This window comes from Emydura macquarii, unplaced genomic scaffold, assembly GCF_026122565.2.
Source record: "Emydura macquarii macquarii isolate MOO-44397 ecotype Brisbane River unplaced genomic scaffold, CSIRO-AGI_Emac_v2 contig_1477, whole genome shotgun sequence".
NCBI lineage: Eukaryota > Metazoa > Chordata > Testudines > Chelidae > Emydura > Emydura macquarii.
The window spans coordinates 9,015,590-9,034,033 of NW_027131614.1; the positions used below are offsets into that span (position 1 = coordinate 9,015,590).

The window sequence follows — 18,444 nt, forward strand, 5'->3', positions numbered from 1 at the left end:
ACTACATTAAAGTGAACTAGGAAGCTGTTAGTTCACACATGCTGTGTCCACACGGGGGAATTACAGTGCAGCACTTTGGTGCAAACTGCTATTTATGGGGCTGTGTAGACATAGCCTTTGTTTCATCTACTCAGCTTTTTTCTGCTTCTCTGTTAGGTTTTTAAAAAAGTCTCCAGTTAATCTCATCCTCATCTTTCAAAACGCCACCTATGGGCTTAATGCTATTCTTTCACTGTTACTACTACTTCTCCTCCCTTGCTTTATCCTGTCAGTTGGGATTGGTGGCTCATGTTCTACTTCTTCAAGGATTCTTGTCAAGTGTGTCCTCTAAGCTGACACCAGCCTTCTTCATGTACTCCTTCAGTGTCTCAACCCACCTTTTTCTAGATCTTCCTGTGGTCTTTGTCCCATGACTACTAGCTCTTGGACTCTCTGGTCAACATATCTCTCATCTCATCATCTCAAATGACCCGGCCATCTCAGTCGACACTCCTTCTTATTTTGCTGTTACTATTTGCCTGTTTTTCATTTGTCAGCATGATTCATTAAATTGAGCTGAATTCATCCCTGATATAACTTGACCTCAATGGCATTACACCAGGCATGAATTTGGCCCATTGTATTTTCCCATCGTGGAATCAGAGTGACAGAAAAGGAAAAACGTTGCTGTCACTGCTACTCAAATTCTCAGATACAGGTAGCCACTCATGGAGAATAGTAATGTACTAGTAACTAAAGTGGATAGTATTTTTGTTTAGTGAAGATTGAACGCAGTTATAAATCTCTGCATTCTTGAATTTATAGCACAAATGTTTTAAAGCACATTAAGTGGAAGAAGTCTAAAAACTGTTAGTCTGAATTTTTGGGGTGAGCCAAAAAAGGTTTTAGGTTAAGAAGGTTGTTGCAAAAGAAACTAAGCTTGATATTGGGCCTGATCCAAAGCACACTGAAGTCATAAGAGTCTTTGTAGGCAATTATTTTCCATGTGTAGTGTTTTTAGAAGCTTAAAAGATTAGAGACCTTAGGTTTTAAAAAAAAATAAATTTTTTTTTACATTGAAAAATACTTTTTAGGAACCTGTGGAAGAAATACCATTCTCAAGTAGTTTTCCCGTTTTCCGTTTGGTCAATATAAATATTTTTGTGCATTTCTTTTGTGCATTTAATAGTGTTATAAATACATTATACTATATATGAATACAAATATCTATCTTATGGTATTGGCAAGATCATGATTTCAGACACTCAAAAGTTGGAAAATGAGAATGCTAAAGATCTTGTTTAATTTAAAATTACTACATGTTCCACAACTTGTCCACATTGTACTATTCATATAACAACATCCAGTAATATACTAAAAGTACCCATTTAAAAGAGACTGGAAGATACCATTGCTATGAAGACCTATGACCCCTGACTTCAGTCTTGAAAATTATAATCAGCCTTGAGGTTTATTTTCATACTTTAATTTTCCTAATTTAAAAATAAAAGAATGTTAAAATCGTTTAAGAACTTGATATATCTCTTGTTACATTGCAAGCTGTGCAGTTGCAGAGTTTACCAACTTTGCATGGTACAAGCTCTGCTGGAGGTTTAGGGTGTCCCAAAAGGATAGAAACTGTGGGTCAGAATTCGTGGCCTGCTATGTACCATTTATGCCACTTCAGAAGTGGAATGGAATGGAAACTTGCTAGATATCCCTCTTCTCACCAGGCTGGAAATTCACAACCAGACTGGTCAACCCCTGTATAGGAAGAAAGGGTGCAAGAAACCTTCTCCATGTCTTGAACAAGGACTGGCTTAGTTGCAATATTTGTTAAACGCAAGGGGTGAAATCCTGAATTCACTGAAGTTAGTGGTAAAACTCTCATTGGCTTCAGTGGGGCTAAGATTTCACCCAAGGTCCTCTTCTATCTAGTGCCATAAACAGCACTCTCCAAAAGATTCAGGGTGGGGAGGAAAGTCTTGCCCTGCGATAAAGATTGAGGGCAATTCTGAGCTAAAACCAACAAAACCCACAGACAACTTTTTTTTTTCTGAAAAATTCAGACATAGTTGTCTTTTCACCTTCATTTTGTGTCTTTTGGTTGACGTGTGTATTGACTATTGCATTCGCATGTGAAATTGCCACAAAAGAGAATTTGAAAAAGAAATACATGGCGAAGGAGACTTCATTACAGGGTAATGGCAAAACTAAATAATGCAAGGGACATGACCTTCAGAAAAAGAACTTTAACACAAAAAAAGTTGAAAAAATATTAAGGTTGAGGGTTTAAACCCTTTAAAAGTTGAACTAAGATGGGCTTAGAACCTTTACCTCAGTCCCCTTGTACTCTGGCATTGCTGTTATTCAGCAAATGGTTCTATGCTACTGGGCAATGTTGCATACTACTGAAAAAATAAGTATTTTATTTTGATTTTGAAAGTAATAGAAAAAAGTGCCTATCCAAAGCTCTAGGTACCCCGGTACACATTATGAAAACAGAATTAAATTGAATAGCTGGTTCCTCCTCCAACCACCAGCAGAACTGAATTCTCTCCTAAACACAAAACTCCCATCCCCCAAGCAGGTCTAATCTTCATCAAACCAGTTTGCATGAAAAAAACAAACCATATTTGTGATACGGCCTTGTTGTCATATCTTTACATTATGTTGATGCATTATAAGGTTAAAGATGAGGTATGTGTTCTCATAAGATGATTTGACTTGAAATAATTTTCTGTTCAATAGGTGATTAAGGAAAGTGGCCCTCCACACATGAAGAGTTTTGTTACTCGAGTTTCAGTAGGAGAGTTCTCTGCAGAAGGAGAAGGAAACAGTAAGAAACTCTCAAAGAAACGTGCTGCAATGGCTGTCTTACAAGAACTCAGAAAACTTCCCCCTCTTCCTGTGATTGAAAAGCCAAAACTTTACTTTAAAAAACGCCCTAAAACAATATTAAAGGTAGGTGTCTGTATATGTCACATTGAGCAATTCTCTCATAGAAAATCATAGAACTATTAATATTAAAGATAGAAAAGGCCTATTCTATAAGGTCATATAGTCCATTCTCCTGCCACTTCCTTGTTCATGTTATTACATATTTACTTGTGTAATTTGAATTTTAAATTGCCCGAGTATGTTGAGATTTTCTAAATCCCAGTGGTCATAGTTATAATTGTCATTTGTCATATTTCACTTGTGACAAGAAAGAAAGCTTTTCCATAAATGCATTAAATTATTTGCCCAAAAGGTGTTGTCCACTTACAGTTTGATATTGTACTACTGTAGTCAATGGGAGTTCTTCCAGTGACTTCCAGGGGCAAGATTTATAAATTCAAAGGCCAGAAGATGGATCATTGTGATCATCTAGTCTGACCTTCTGTATAGAATAGATCTCCTCTCTCAGAACCCATGTTGCTGTGTATTGAGGAATGTGCCCTAACAATAGACAGAAAAATGATTATCTATTTCACTCTCAGCACTCACAGTGAAGCCCCTATCTGGTGGTAAAAAGTTCTGTGTAGTAAAACACAGCATTGCAAGGACTGGTTCTTATTAAGAAGAGTAGTCTCGCTCTAATCTCCTGTTTAAAATATTTGTATTTTATAAAAACATAGAGATGTTTCTTATTTTTGTCATGTTTATTTTTAAAGCTTTATTTAGATATTTAGTATAGGGAGTTACAGTATTTTGTGGATAATCCATGTGGTCATTTCCTCAATGGTTGATGGCACAGTGTGATTCAAGGTGATAGCTGTTGATCCAGTACATGTGAGGTGTCTTTATTCCCTAGCAATTTTGATATCTTTACTGTCAAAATATTGCAGTGACCAAATAATTGTGCACTAAGAACTCAAACATCATCATAGTAATATTACAGTCTCTTCTGTACAGAAAGAGCAAGTTGCAGCTCTTGGAATGCTTTTCTCTTTTTAAGTTAGATGTAAGATATTCTTTCATGTTTTAGCTACATCACTTACCCGTTTCAACTCAAGTTTCAGGTGAGGAATAGATTTATCTAGTACTGGTACAGGTATTTCTTCTTGTATGTATCATATGATATATTAAGATAGGTTTCTCTGAGCAAATGGTATAGTGCCATAACTCCAGTAAGCAAAGTGTGGATTCCGGGGATGCCACTATCCAAGTTACCACTAATATCCAAGAGAACACATGCATCCAAACTGTTTTTGTACTAGGACAGTAGCTCTCACAGAAAGTCTTTTAATCAATTATTGTTGCTACTTAGGTGTCTTCTGTTTCATTAGTCATTATTTTGTCTTATTTTTACCCATATGGTTTTCTTTTTAAGATTTTTTTTGTTAAGGTGTCAAGTGCTGAGACAAAGCAGCCCAGCTGCTTCAAGCTTAGCTCTTAATGCATTCATAATATTTACAAACAAACATGAGCATCAATCTTTGGGTGTGAGAGAAAACCATGAGATCTCCGACCACAGCACTGGCCCTTAGATAGTGCAGCAGTTTGTCAATGACTTAGAAGCTTGGTTCCAGTTGATCTTAGCAGCCTAAAAATATTCTATAAATTCATCTAACTTGCCATCCTGAATAATCGCTTAAACTACTGTAAGGTAGTAATGTTTACTCTGCGCCCTTGGAAGTTAGAATCTGCTGTCAATGCTCTCAGCTTGAAGGAGACCCAGTCACTATTCCCTATTCAGTCTGTTTGATTGGTTAATCAAAGATAGCACCTTGGAAAGAGTCCAAAGTTCTGTTCACATCTCCATCAAGTGGATTTCTTTACATGCTCTGCAAAAAAACAATTTAATTACTTACTGCATTTGTGTACATCTAGGTTAGAAGTCATTTGATAACACTCTTCGGGCCTGAAAACCCCATAGAAGATAGACCAGTTCCTTCTCAACCTTCAGTCAAACCCCGTGAAGGGCTTATTGAATTTGAACTGTCCCTCCATTATGATCATCCCTGGGTCACAGGATATAAATATACTTCTTACTACACTGATGAAGCTTCCTTTAGAGCCTCTAGATTCCTGTGAGCTCAAGTTTCCTAAATGGAGTGTTTATTCCTGGTGGCAGTAGATTTATTGCTGCTTCTAGGATTCAAGAGCTTCAGTCCACAGTGACTGGTCCTGGTTTGTGCACTCGTCCTAAATTCCTTCTGAACATGGGGCCATCTATAGTGATCAGCCTTGCATCTAATCTAACAAAGGTAGCCACATGGTATTCTCTACATCTGTTTATGAAACATTACTGATTAGCCTTAGCAGCATACAAATAATCAGCTTATTTTATCAGCACTTCAATCCAGAAAGAGGCTTTATTATGGCCCAAATTCCATTTTATTATTTTTAGGATACCATTGTGTGGTGAAGCAATTAAATTTTGATTCTCCATTGAGTAATCATTTACACCAGTGTAAAGTGAGTGCAAAATGATATTCTGATTGTAGCATTCATACCCTATTTGCACTGTGTAAATAACACCCACAGTGCAGGGGAAAGGAGAATCAGACCCTGTCTGTCTAGAGTACTCCCCTGCTATTATATGTGGAAAAAGGAGCCCTTGAAGACTACAGAGATATAGCATCATAAGTGCTGTCTTCAGAGAACTATTATGTGCAAATAATTTCTTTTCAAAATATTGGGTTTTTTTAAAATTAAATGGTCTATACTTTCCTCTGGGTAACTAAAAAAAAATACCCCTCTTCAGCTAATATTTCTGAGTATAGTGAGGGTGGAAAATATTCACTTTTCCCATTTAAAAAATTCTATCCATAATTCCTTGTTTGATTTAGATAGAGCTACAGCAAAAATGTCTGAAATTTGAAATCTGGTTTGGACATAAGTAAAAATTTCCTCAAGCTTATAGTGGCAGGAACTAAGGGAACAGCCACCTTACCAGAGCTTTGTAAGGTATGCAAGCTGAATAAGCAAATAGGTTTAGAGAGTGCAAAGCCTGCTGAACTTGGAAGCTGTGCAAGCCACTTATTACAACTGTTTTTACAATTTTTTCCTTTTTTCCTTTTTCTTAAAATTGAAAGCTGGGATTTGAGTCTAAGGCCTGGTCTACCTAGAAAATTTGATTGCTTTAACTATGTCAGTCAGGGATGTGAAACATCTACACCTCTGAGTGGTGTAGTTAAGCTGAATAAGAATTCCCCGCATCAGCATAGGTAATGTCTACAGTGAAGTGCTACAGCAGCTGTGCTGTTCTAGTGTTTTAAGTGTAGACAAGTGCTAAGTTAGTCAGGCGTGGTCTACACTAGAAAGTTGTACTGACATAACTAAGTCAGTCAGGAGTGTGAAAGAACACATCCCTGATTGATGTAGTTATGTTTACATAACCCCTAGTATAGACACAGCTATATCAATGGAAGAGTGCTTCCGTAAACATAGCTAACAGTGTTCAGGAGGGTGGTGTCACTGAGAGAAAAACTCTTTCTGTTGATGATAACTCTCATTACACTATGGGGCTGGACCAGCATAGTGATGCCAACATAGTTTCTATAAGGTAATCATATCCAGACACCCAATTCCTGTGGAAATTCAGTAGCAGCTAGGTGCCTAATTCCCTTAGGTTTCTTACAAAATCACAGCCTAAAAAAAATAAATGCAAAAAAACCCTAGCATTTATACAACATTAGGGCTGCAATTTCAAGCTTCTGAAAGCCAGGAAATTCCAAGAATTAAGGTGGCTCTGGCTAGTGCTCCCATTTTAGCACATACTGCCCAGGTACACTCTCAATAGGGTTAGATTACATGATTATAAAAATGTCTAAGCCTCTTCTATGCTTTTGCTTCCACTGTTGCTATCCCTGATTTAGCTATTTTGTGAACACTACTGGTAAATGATGAGCCTGATGCTAGCCAGTGTAGATACAGACATTAACAGAATTTGTACTGTGGTCAAAACAACTGTAATATTAAGAATTTCCTGATTTTTGGGTGCCTGATCTTACACCCTTGCTGTAAGAGGGCAACCTGCCTCTTTAATAGCTTGGGGGTGGGTGGGGACAGGGAGCAACTGATTCTACCTCAGAGAAAAGCCCAAATGACAAATACTGGGAATCAACTGACAGAGCTGATCAGCACCTCATGGCTGGCTCACACTCTCAGCTGAAATATAAAGGAGAGCTCAGCCATGAAAGTGGGTGGGGGTAAGCCAAGAGAGGATATTCTCTGGCAAACTGAGCAGGCAGGCAGGGCACTGCCTCTCAGTGTTGGACCTGGTAGCTACCAGAGGACCCCAGTCCAAACCTGTAACCATACTTGTTGTATACTTGTCTTGCGTTGTTTGGGAAGAGAATAAACAAAGGCCTGAAAAAAGGAACAAAAACCTAATCTGGGTATGGCTGTCTGACTATCCCCAACTGGTGACTAGGGGTACCAGCTTACACTTACAACTACATTTAATTTACCTGTTTCTTTTATTTGAAAATGTGTAGGCAAGAAATGTGTCAAAATCACATTCTTGCCCTCTTGGTATTTGACAAGCCAATTCCCAGTTTTAGCTGCAATATTGGGAATCTATTTTTTACAATTGCATTTGTGCTTTATTTAACTCACACCACATTTTGCCTCTGCCTGGCTCACTGCCCACACAGCTGTCATGGAAACTGCCCTTGTGCATGACATTGCCCTAATTCAAGCAACTCTAGTAGATATACCATGGAAGATTCACTGCACAGCTCTAACATGCTCTCTCTTTTTCTCTCTCTCTCTCTCTCTTTTTCTTCCTTTTAGTTGCTGGCCCTCTCTTTGTGCCTTAACATTTGTTTATTCTTACTTGAGAAGTTCAGACAATAGCATTATAGTTTATATATATAATCCAGTTATAAATATTCTTCTCTGTTCTGGCACATGCAGCAGCTACACGTGACATTAGATCAACTTTTTTGTATCTTAACATTTCCCCATACATCATGCTAATACACACACTCTCTCACACACAATTGTTTGATAGCTATCTGCTTTAAATAAGCGTTTCTGTTACATGTAATTTACTTAGTAAGTGGGTTCAGAGGCTAGAATAGAGCATTCGGGCATCTCAGCTCATCATGCAACCTTGGACAAGTCAATTTTTCTCTCTCTGTCCTTTCATTTACCACACTGAATGAAGAGTACATTAACACCAACAATAACACTTAACCCAGGCTGTTGTGAGGATTAATGTCATTGGATGGATTGCTTTAAAAGCAAAGCAGTTTTTTTAACCATCAAAGCTTCCTTTCTTTGCCATTTTTAGCATAACTAAATAAAAATATTGTTAGGGTGAAATCCTCGGGGATGTGGAAGGCTTATACTGTTGCTAACCTGTTGTAGTTCCTGAGTGAGGAATGCAAAGGTGCTGTGCAAATCTCCACTGCACCATGAGCAAAGCTTTGTAGTGGCCTACTCTATGAGATGGGAGAGAAGGCTTAGAAGCAGGGGCCTAGAACATGGCCAGCGAGTCTGCTGTCTTGTAGATCCACTGACCTGTAAAAGCAGATGTGAGGATTGGTAGCCTACAACTGTTAGACATTCCCATTCTTCAATGGTGGCCAACCAGCAAACGCACGCCACTTGCTACAGAGGATTCTGAACCTGAGTCCCATGATGAGGTGACAGAATGCAATTTGTTTATTTGGGTATGCTCTCTTGTCTAGTATATCACTCTGAGAGGACAACATAGAAGATAATCTTATTAAAAGAATATGTAGTGTAATTGTTGTACTGGCATGTGCTGAAATAACCTGGGGTTTTTTAAATCTGATTTTAGACTGGACCAGAATATGGTCAAGGAATGAACCCCATTAGCCGCCTGGCTCAAATCCAACAGGCCAAAAAGGAGAAGGAGCCAGAGTATATTCTTCTTTCAGAGAGAGGGATGCCTCGTCGCCGAGAGTTTGTTATGCAGGTATTGTCATTTGTTATATTAGGAAAGATTTCCTTATTCTATTATGACCATGTACAAGAAGAACAATGGTGGAATATAAAGCTGATCCCATCTGACATTGTTTAGCTGTCTACATATCATACAGTTAAACAGCAGGAATACAAAATGTGCTGCTAGCCATTTTAAAAAAAAAGTCTATTTGACCTTTTCCTTTCTATAGATGAAACAAATCCAATTAGATGTGTAATCCCTTTCTAAAGTGATAGCTATTTTCCCTTTGGTGTTTTTTCATGTAGTATTTTTTTGTTCTTATTTCACCTATTTGTTTATTTCCTTATCTTTACTGTTAGTTAGTAACAGTATATGAGTTACTTTGTTTTACCTTACACTATTCTGACAAAAGCTTTCTGATGACTGATGGAAAAATTTAGAACAATCAGAGACTGCGATACAAATAAGTATCCAAAAGTGTAGACGATAATGCCCATTTTTAAAACTTTTTCATCAAGCAAAGGACTGGAAATCTTGAAAAAACAGGCTCTTATCAGATGTTCACTTACTCCCTAGCTTTTGTCACATATATGAAACTCCAGAAGAATAGCCTCTTACAATATTTCATTCTATCCACTTTACGGCTCTGGCAAAGAAATAGAGCAGCAGTTAATAACTATTTCTTCGCATCTTTAGCTGAGAAGATACTTAAGAAAGATTTGGTGTAACCGTGATATTTTGGTGGCTAGCACAAAAGCAAATTAAGAAAGGTTAGGAACAGGAAACACAGGTCATAGCACATTAAACTTGTTATGTTTTCACTGAACTTAAACGCCTACCTTCATGTTTTCCCATCTTGCCCCACTTTCCCCTTCTGTTCTAGAAGTGCATCAGGTTACCCTCAAAATTCAGTGGCCTTTCTTTTAGCAACTTGTTCAATACTACTCTCTTTAAACTAAATGTTATTTTTTCCCTCCAGTTTTCTTATTTAGAGGTTCCATTATGTCCTTAGAACTGTGCTTTCTAATTTTTTTCACATTGTGTAAGGATTTGAAGACAGGAGATCCAATAACAGACCATCTAACCTCCCAACCTCCATCTTGCCCTTGTGGGTCTCAATCTGAAATGGTTCTTTGCACAGTCAGAAAGGGTGCTATGGACCACAGATCAATATTTGAGAATAATTTCACCTTGAATTTGGATTTGCTTTGTAGGCAACCTCAATACTTTAATAGTGAAATCTTTGACTTGGAGGGGGGTAAAAAAAACCTACCAACAGACTGTGTGGTTCCCTGGCTTAAGAAGACTCTAATGACAGGGAGAATCAAAGTAATTCTGAAGACTAGCTGCCTTTTTATGGGTGTCCATAAACGGTGTAGCCTAAACAAGGACTTTTGGCCCTGCTTTTTAATGCTTTCACACTAAAATTATATTGCTTTTTTTTTCTCCCACCAGAAGTCCCCAGTGGATTCATTATTGCATGCAAAAAACTTATCTAAGTAAAAATTCTTTTGTATAAACTACTTAAATAATGTTTTCATTTGATTTAATTGAATGTGGAAGTAAAATATCCAGAGATAATATGTTCATTTTTATCTATCACACAAAGAGCAAGTTAAGATGTGATGAAATGGATCCAATTACTTGTCCTGACCGTTACATAAACAGAAGAAAACCTCCGATGACATTAGTTGGTGTTCTGTTCCCAAAGTTAATTTCAGAAAGCTCTCTCTTTGTAGTCAGACCTTTAATCCTTGATAGAGGTTATAATAATAGCTAAACCAGTTTTACAGGTCTGAGAAATACCAACATATTGAATTATTGTGCACTATGCGATAAATTATCATTTTGTCTTGCCTCATTAAAGTTCTTCAATTTTATTAGGTACAAGCTCATTGCAATTGGTTATTTTCTATGACTGCAGAGCTGTATTAAAGTTAACAGTTACTTCATATTTACCTCAGATTTCTGTTTTCCATAATTTTGGACCTTTTAATCATACTTTCTTTAGTTTGCAGAGGCTATTTAGAGCATTTGCTTGTTTCTGTGTATACAGTAGATATTTAAAACCAAAACAGGAGAATTTAAACATTTTAGAAAACAAATTTTTATTTGTTAAATGAATACATGGAATACATGTTTACTTGTTATTTATTTCATAAGTGTTTATCTCTTTTTCAAAAGCTGAGATATTAGAATTTAAAAAACAGTAAGATCTGAGGCATTTGACCTGTGAAATTTTTGTTTGGATTGTTTTATGAAGTAGATTATTACTTCCTTATTGTGGTATTCACTTTTGCAACCAGACACTGTATTTGAAACAGGATCTGGCAAATAAAATGACTGAATGCACCAAATATAGGTATTGAAGAATTACGAATGACCTGAGGGTGAATAGAGGACACTTGAAGGACAGTAGTCATAAACTAGGAGCATTCAGCTTGTACAGTTTATGAATGGCTGCAGAGCCTAATGACTGAATTATTGCCCTATATTCTCTTTGTGGACATTCGTTGTTTATAATATGTCATTTTTATTTTGAAGTTTTAACTGCCTTTCCTATGTGGGGCTTCTTGATTGGCAGAAACCCTTTATGTTTTACAGACCACACTTTCAGTGAGAACTCAACTTCCGAGCAAATGTGTAGATGGAATGTCATCCAAGGGCACAGGCATAACTGTTAAAAGGGAAGGAGAGGGTTGTGTCTTGCCCAATTCTCCCTACCCCCATGATTTCCACTCCAACATTTCTTGCCTTATAGCTGGGGAAGATAAAGATGAAAATCATTCTCCCTCTTCCCCCCAAAACATGAGGTGCTTGTTCTGTTAATCTCCATTTAATTTTCCCTGGACCAAGACATTCTCAGGGCTAGTTTGCAATGGGCATTTATATTGGTATAGCTATGTCTCTCAGGGGTGAGAAAAAGCCACACCCCTGAGAGAAATAGCTTTGCCAACCCAATCTCCAACGTAGACATTGCTAGGTCAACGGATGAATTCTTTTGTGGCCTAGCTGCTGTGTTTCAGGGAGGGAGAGGTGGATTACCTACACTGAAGGAAAACCCTCCTGTTTATATAAGCTTAAGTGCTTACAGATAAGTTCATGGAGGATAGGTCCATTAATGGCTATCAGCCAAGATGGTCAAGGTCGCAACCCCATGCTGTGGATGTCCCTCACCTCTGACTGCCAGAAGCTGGGAGTGGACGATAGGAAATGGATCACTCGATGTTTGCCTGTTCTGTTCATTCTCTCTGAAGCACCTGGCACTGGCCACTGTCAGAAGACGGGATACAGGGGGCTTGATGGACCATTACTCTGCCCCAGTATGGCCATTCTTATGAGATACCCTTAGTTTCCACACTACTGTGGTTCCTAATGATGCTTCTGGACGGTTGCTGCAGCCAGTACATCTGCAAGGGAGGAGGTAATCCAGAAGTTATATCACTTCCTCTCCTGGGGTGAAGCAGGAGAGAGCAAGAGCTGGAGGGACATCAAGGGATGCAGAGAACAGGGCCAGGGAGACACAGAGCACAAGAGAGGACACAGGGGCACAATCCTGGGGTATGGGAACACAGAGCTGTGGGAGGCACACGTTGCTGTACACATAACATTCACAAGCACAGGCACAGTCATGTACAGACACACACTTTTATGGTATGAGTGATTGGCATGATTTTTCTGGAGTGAGAAGCTTTCAGAAGGAATGGAAGAAAGCTTGTTTATGATACCTTCTGTTTGTCCCCTCCCCCAGATTTTGGTAAAGAAATTACTCCAATGATCCTTCTCAGCTTTTTTTTTTTTTTGGTTGCATCTATGTCCAAAGGGCTGATGCAACTGACTGTAGATCTCCAGAGTTGTTGCAGTGTAATACTAGACTGCCACATATTTATCTGTGATTGTGATCAATATTTTTGTTTCATTTTAAAAGGTCAAAATAGGCAGTGAAGTTACTACTGGAACAGGCCCCAACAAGAAAATAGCTAAAAGAAATGCAGCAGAAGCGATGTTGCTACAGCTTGGTTATAAAGCCTCCACCCCTCTTCAAGATCAGTCAGAAAAGGTGAGAATTGATCCATATGCGGCCCAAATCCAGTTCCATAAGATGCTAAGCTCTCACAAATCATCACTTTGCAGGAACTGAACCACAGACTGGTGCAGCCTCATTAAAGCCAGTTGAGTTGTGTGGCTGGACAGTGGTCGTATTCTTCCTTTAGCTACAATGTAGTTGTACATAACCTCATTGGGTGGTAACAACCCCTTCCTCCGCAAGTATAATTGAGGACAGAATATGGCCCCAGGAGCATAGCATATTTGCATGTATGTATGTATGCATGAATTTCATATTACCAAAATGAAAGGCTAATGCTCCTCTTTCCTTTATTCCCTTTATGTGTCCCTGTTAGAATATTTCTTCCTCTTTGCAGCTCCATGTTTTGTAAAGATCATTAACTTTCATGTATGCAATAGTTTTGATTTTTTTTGGCTCATTTATTCCAAACAAGCTACATTACAGAATCATCTAATAGGTAGGGTGAGCAGTTAGGTTGAATCAAATACTGTAATTGTAATGGTGTGTCACATTCTCATGGTTGCTCATCATATACTCAAGGCAAATTTCTATTTACGCCATCTTACAAGTCAATATGAACTAAAAGCATGGTAGGGTGGTTTTTGTTGTGGGTTGTGTTTTTTTTTTTTTTTTGCTCAAGGGCATCCTAGTTCTTGCATAAGAAAGTATGGCTGTGCCATTGTTTGGAACCAGAAAGGGTTATTAAAAGGAAGTTGTGTTGAATGTTCCTGTCTCAGTGACATGTTACTTAGCTCTTCTGATGCATTTAGTCTTGGGCTCATTGGCTGAGGCATGTGTGACCCAAAGCTGCTTCTAAAACTTTGCCTTTTGCCTCACGGCGTGTCTGTACTGGAGGTATTTTGTTCTGAAGTAACTGCAATAGTAAAACCCCCCAGTGTAGACTTGCTATACCATTGTAAAAGTGGCTTGCATCATTGTGACTTGCATCACTGTAACCACACTGGTGGAAAAGTCTCCTCAGTGTTCTTGTACAGACCAATGAAGAGCTGTTGTGCCCCATACAGCACTTTGAGCTGGGTGCACACATAATTAGCCCATGCTCTCTTCCTGATTTCTCGGGTATAGAGTTCAACTCCCTGAGCAGAACCAGCGGAGGAATTTACATCTTGAGCTGAGCAGACAAATCTATATTGTCTGCTGGTCAGGGGTGTTTATAGTAACTAAACTGAGGCAGGAGATCAATATTCATTTTCAGACTCATGTCATGTGCACCACATCATTCAATCCACCTCAATATTTTAAATGCAGTTCAAAAGCCTACGTGTTGAACAACAAGTTATTATATTTCACTTGTCCAGGCCAGGATTTTAGTTGTCATGAAGAGCTGGAGAAACGGATTTGTTTTAGTGGGCTAGAATGGCTTATCAGCCACAAACTGAGTTCAGAGCTCCCTTCTGTTAAACAATTTATTTAATTCATTTTCTTTAAAAAATGTTTTTAAAAAATGCTTCATATCTGACCACATTTTCTGACATGACAATTTATGCTGTAATTTTAAAAAATGTACTTGTAAACTTGTAATTGTGTACATGCACTGGGTAATTGCATATTTAGGTACTGGTTTACACATGTGCCTATTTCCAGAGGTGAAATATAGGTGGTGATGTTTCAGAATTTTATCCTGAAGACTTTTAAATGGAGTGTAACTTTCATTCCGAGTGATATGTTTAATATTAAGAGTGTTGTTTTATAAAGATAACTGATTTTCTAAAAAGAACAGCTTTAGAGTTTTTGATGGTTATAAATAGAATCTCCTCTGGAGATTTGTAGGGCTACAATAAATAACGATTTTTTTCTACTTTAAGGAGTCATGTGCATTGATACTGTCACTCAGAAGTAAGAATCTGAAAAATTGTAAAATTATTAAAATGCAAACACTCTTCCTTTTTAAAATTATATATAGTACAGAAAGTCATTACTTAAAGGGGCCTTTCAATAGGTAATTTTATTTCCAAGTTGAAAAGATGGGACAATGGGAATTTCTCCTGTTCTTCCTCCTTCCTTTGGTGAATTTGATTCTCTGTTTTCTTACCATAGTCTTTTCCCATGAATTCCCCTCTGTGTTTAGTGGATATTTTATCTAATAGACTCTGGTCCTTTTTTGGTTCTTTAACTGGCCTCATGACTTCAACTCTTCTCTTATTCCTCTTTCTAGCCATGTATTCTCTGTTCCTCCATCTGAGTCTTACCTTCTTCCACTTTCTCTCTCTTTTTTATTAAAAGTCCTCTTTTCTTCACCCTTTCTCTGTCTCCTTCCAAAGGATCTCAGGCCTGGCCTAAAAAGGCTATGAAGACTGCTAGTGGCTGGTTGTCCCTTCCTCTTGCTTTCTCCTTTCCCTTGCACAGGAGGAGCCCAAGCTCAGCACCATCCCCTTTTAGTACAATTTTCATTACATAGCTAAACCAGACATGCACATGTGTGCAGTGCAGCCATTCTTAGTTGAGTACTTTGAGTTCTGCAGAAATGCCCAGGGAAAATACATTGTGCATGCCCACATGCAATTTTCAAAGGCTCGTAACTCACTCAAATGAAAACCAGTTTTCACCAGAACACTCAAACTTCTACACAATGAAGGGTATTTCTCTGCCAGTTTCAGCTTTTAACTCACTGCCATTTTGGCTGAAGTACTGTTAAAAAAATGAATAAAAGGTCAAGCATGTTTTTAATAATGGGGAAGTATATAGATATATATCTTCTTGTAAATTGTCTGGCCTATTTTTGCTCAAATTTTCTGAAAAGAATTCACCATCAGGCAGAAATGATGCTTAGATTCAGCCCAAAAGATGATAGTTTTGGAAGGTTTGCAAAAGTGAAAAAAGGTGATTAGAATGGAAACCATTATGCAGTCTTAACTAGGAATGGACACTGCTGTTTTGATAAACTATAATTATTAGCTCTTTGATTGCAGGTTAATGTATTCTGTTTGAAAAACAGGTTTACTATGTACTCTGCAGAAGCAGGTGTCTTGAGATTAGCAGGAAAAAGATAAATACAATATTCTACTACTGATATGAAAATAATGAGGAAATATGACACTGTATATACAAGCTGAAGATGTAAACCACATTCTTTTTATATCACAGATTTTATAAAATGGGAGTATTCATTATCTGATGTTCCCCACACAGTAAGGGGGAAGGAGGAGAGGAAAGTAGCTGTTCGTGAGAACTAATGAGAGTGCTCTGCACTGCCATGTGGGAGAACTGGATTCACTTCCTAGTTCTTATCTCTCCTTTCCTAGGCAGGTATGTTATTGCTACAGGGGCAGTACGATCAGTCTGTGGCAGGGTGAAACTGCTTCCCAGCACTCAATCCCTTTGTAGTTAGTTAAGGAGCAGCATTGCTTGGTCCCTCTCACTTCCTCTTTGGCTGGAAGGAAGGTAAAAATATGTGTGTGGGTGGCAGGGGTGGAGTTCCTCTGGGCTCTGATAGAACACATGTTAAGAGAATGTTATGGTTGTGAAATCCTCTCACTTTAATTTTCAAGCTTCTAATTCTAAACATTGTTTAAAAATCCTAACTATGGACTTGATATTGTAACTTGATATTGTTTCCTCTCGTGCTCAGTATAGTGAATTTCTATTTTAGGTGTCTGGACTGAAGCATATTCTTCAGGTCTAGGTTCAGTGGTAGTGTTACAGTCCCTGCATCAAGGGAAACACAGGGTCTGCTCCCTCTCTACTCCTTTGAGGGCACCTGTTGCCCCAAAGGAGGCAGCAGGTCTATGTTAAGGGGATGGAGACAGTAAGAAGCTGCACATAAAGGGGTTTAGCAGCAGGCACGCTACATGTACAGGTGTGCTGGATGACATTGAGAATGTCTCCTAGTGATCTTGTTGGCAGTGCAGTTCCATGCTACCACCAGCACCCCATTCTGCCTGTAAGGCACAGTCAGGCCCTATATTAGTCATGTGATAAATTTTTTTTTGTAAAGCTTGTCAAGGCTCCAACCTGTGTCAGTTGAGAAGGAGCTAACAAACAACAGAAAAAGAAAGAATCCAACTTGCATAATGTAACTCGTCAGTCTTGTTTTTTACGGTGACCGGAGTTTAGTAGTGACATTATTACTAATGTGGTATACATTTGAGTACATCATGTCAGGCCTGGCCTTATGTCTTCTGGAGAGCTAGTAAAGCTTAAGTAACCTGGGCCACAAAGAAACCAAGAGCTAAATTAACTCCATCAGTCTGGGGGAAAAATCTCATCTTGCAGCTTGAAGATTCAGTGTTCTTTCCGTCAGCAACTAGTAATTCTTATAACGCAGTACACTGTTTCTCGACCTTCTCCATACCATAATCTCATTTTACAACAGAAAAAAGTTTCAGGACCCCCTATTTCATTTAGCCCCAAAGACAAGTAGGGTGGTTGTGACCTCCTTGCAAACTCCCAGGTTGTGAATCTATGATATAACACATAATAAAGTTGTATCACTACCAAATGTTTGTTTTTCTAGCAAAATCTCTCTTTAGGCACCATAGCAATGTTCCTCTCTGGGAGGGAGGCATTCTGAAGATTTTTCATCTCCATACAAAAAGGGGCCTGAGAAAATATTTGTTCTCTGGGGTAATGTTTCAGTGTACCTCACCAGTGGGGGCAATAGTGAAAGATTTAATATAAACGGAGCTTGGGAGTTTCTTCCCACCATCTCATCCAAGTTTACTCAGAGTAGGTTAGACAATATGGTGGTAAAAATTCTGGAGCTCTTTCTGCCTACACTATAGTCTGTACCAACAGCAATGGGATTACACTGCTGGGGAATTATGGCTCCCAATTTTTTTAAGGCAGATTCAGCCATAGTGGGGAGATGGTGCCTGCAGCATTTTTAATCAGGAGGCAGCTGATCTGCACTTTTGGGAGGGAAGCCGAGCTATAGTAGCTGCATAGAGATGGCCTGAGGCCTTGTGCTTGTATAGAGTAGACACAGATGGGCGCTACAACAGAGCGCTCAGCAGCAGCCATCATTGCTGCTTTGGAAGGGTACAGTATATTGCTTTCAGGACTGCTGTCAAACACAAGCAGGAGGCAAGGAGGAGATGGTTCTTGATCACATCTCCAGTCCACTGGCCATGCTAACTTCAGGCCACGGAGCCCTGCTGGGTGTGCTGGCTGGCCCCTACCAACCAGAAGCTCACGAGAGCGCTAGATCTATATTGTAGCTGGCCCCTATGCGGAGTGCTAAGACAAGGATGAGACTCCCTGCCCTGTCCTCACTTCACCCATCCCATCTCATACAGAGGCAACCAGAATTTGACTCTGGGGATGGGACGAGGGAGCGGCAGTATTTTAATTTTAACCACTTTCTTTTTGCCTTTCTTCACTGCTTCCAGAGAGGTCCATTCAGAATAGGTGGCATTCATGTGAGACAACTGCACTGAAGATGACTTACTGATGCATGCATTTTTGTTAAACTCCCTATCATGATGAAGTTAACAAACAGTACACAGAGGAGCGAAAGGAGAGTTGGGAATCTCTAGTTTCCATCAGGGTTCTTGGCAGATTTTGTGGTTGTGCTCCAGATTCATAGCGA

At 38.8% G+C, this 18,444-nt stretch overlaps 1 protein-coding gene across 5 annotated transcripts in view; it reads left to right on the plus strand.

Moving 5' to 3' along the window:
* The window catches only part of STAU2 (staufen double-stranded RNA binding protein 2), a 234,776-nt gene that overhangs the window by 97,625 nt on the left and 118,707 nt on the right, over positions 1–18,444 (plus strand). For all 5 annotated transcript variants that reach the window (XM_067553611.1, XM_067553616.1, XM_067553612.1 and 2 more), the window contains exons 8-10: positions 2,731–2,943; positions 8,720–8,857; positions 12,756–12,887. In XM_067553611.1, the coding sequence (XP_067409712.1) occupies positions 2,731–2,943; positions 8,720–8,857; positions 12,756–12,887 (483 nt within the window). The remainder of the gene's footprint in view (positions 1–2,730; positions 2,944–8,719; positions 8,858–12,755; positions 12,888–18,444) is intronic.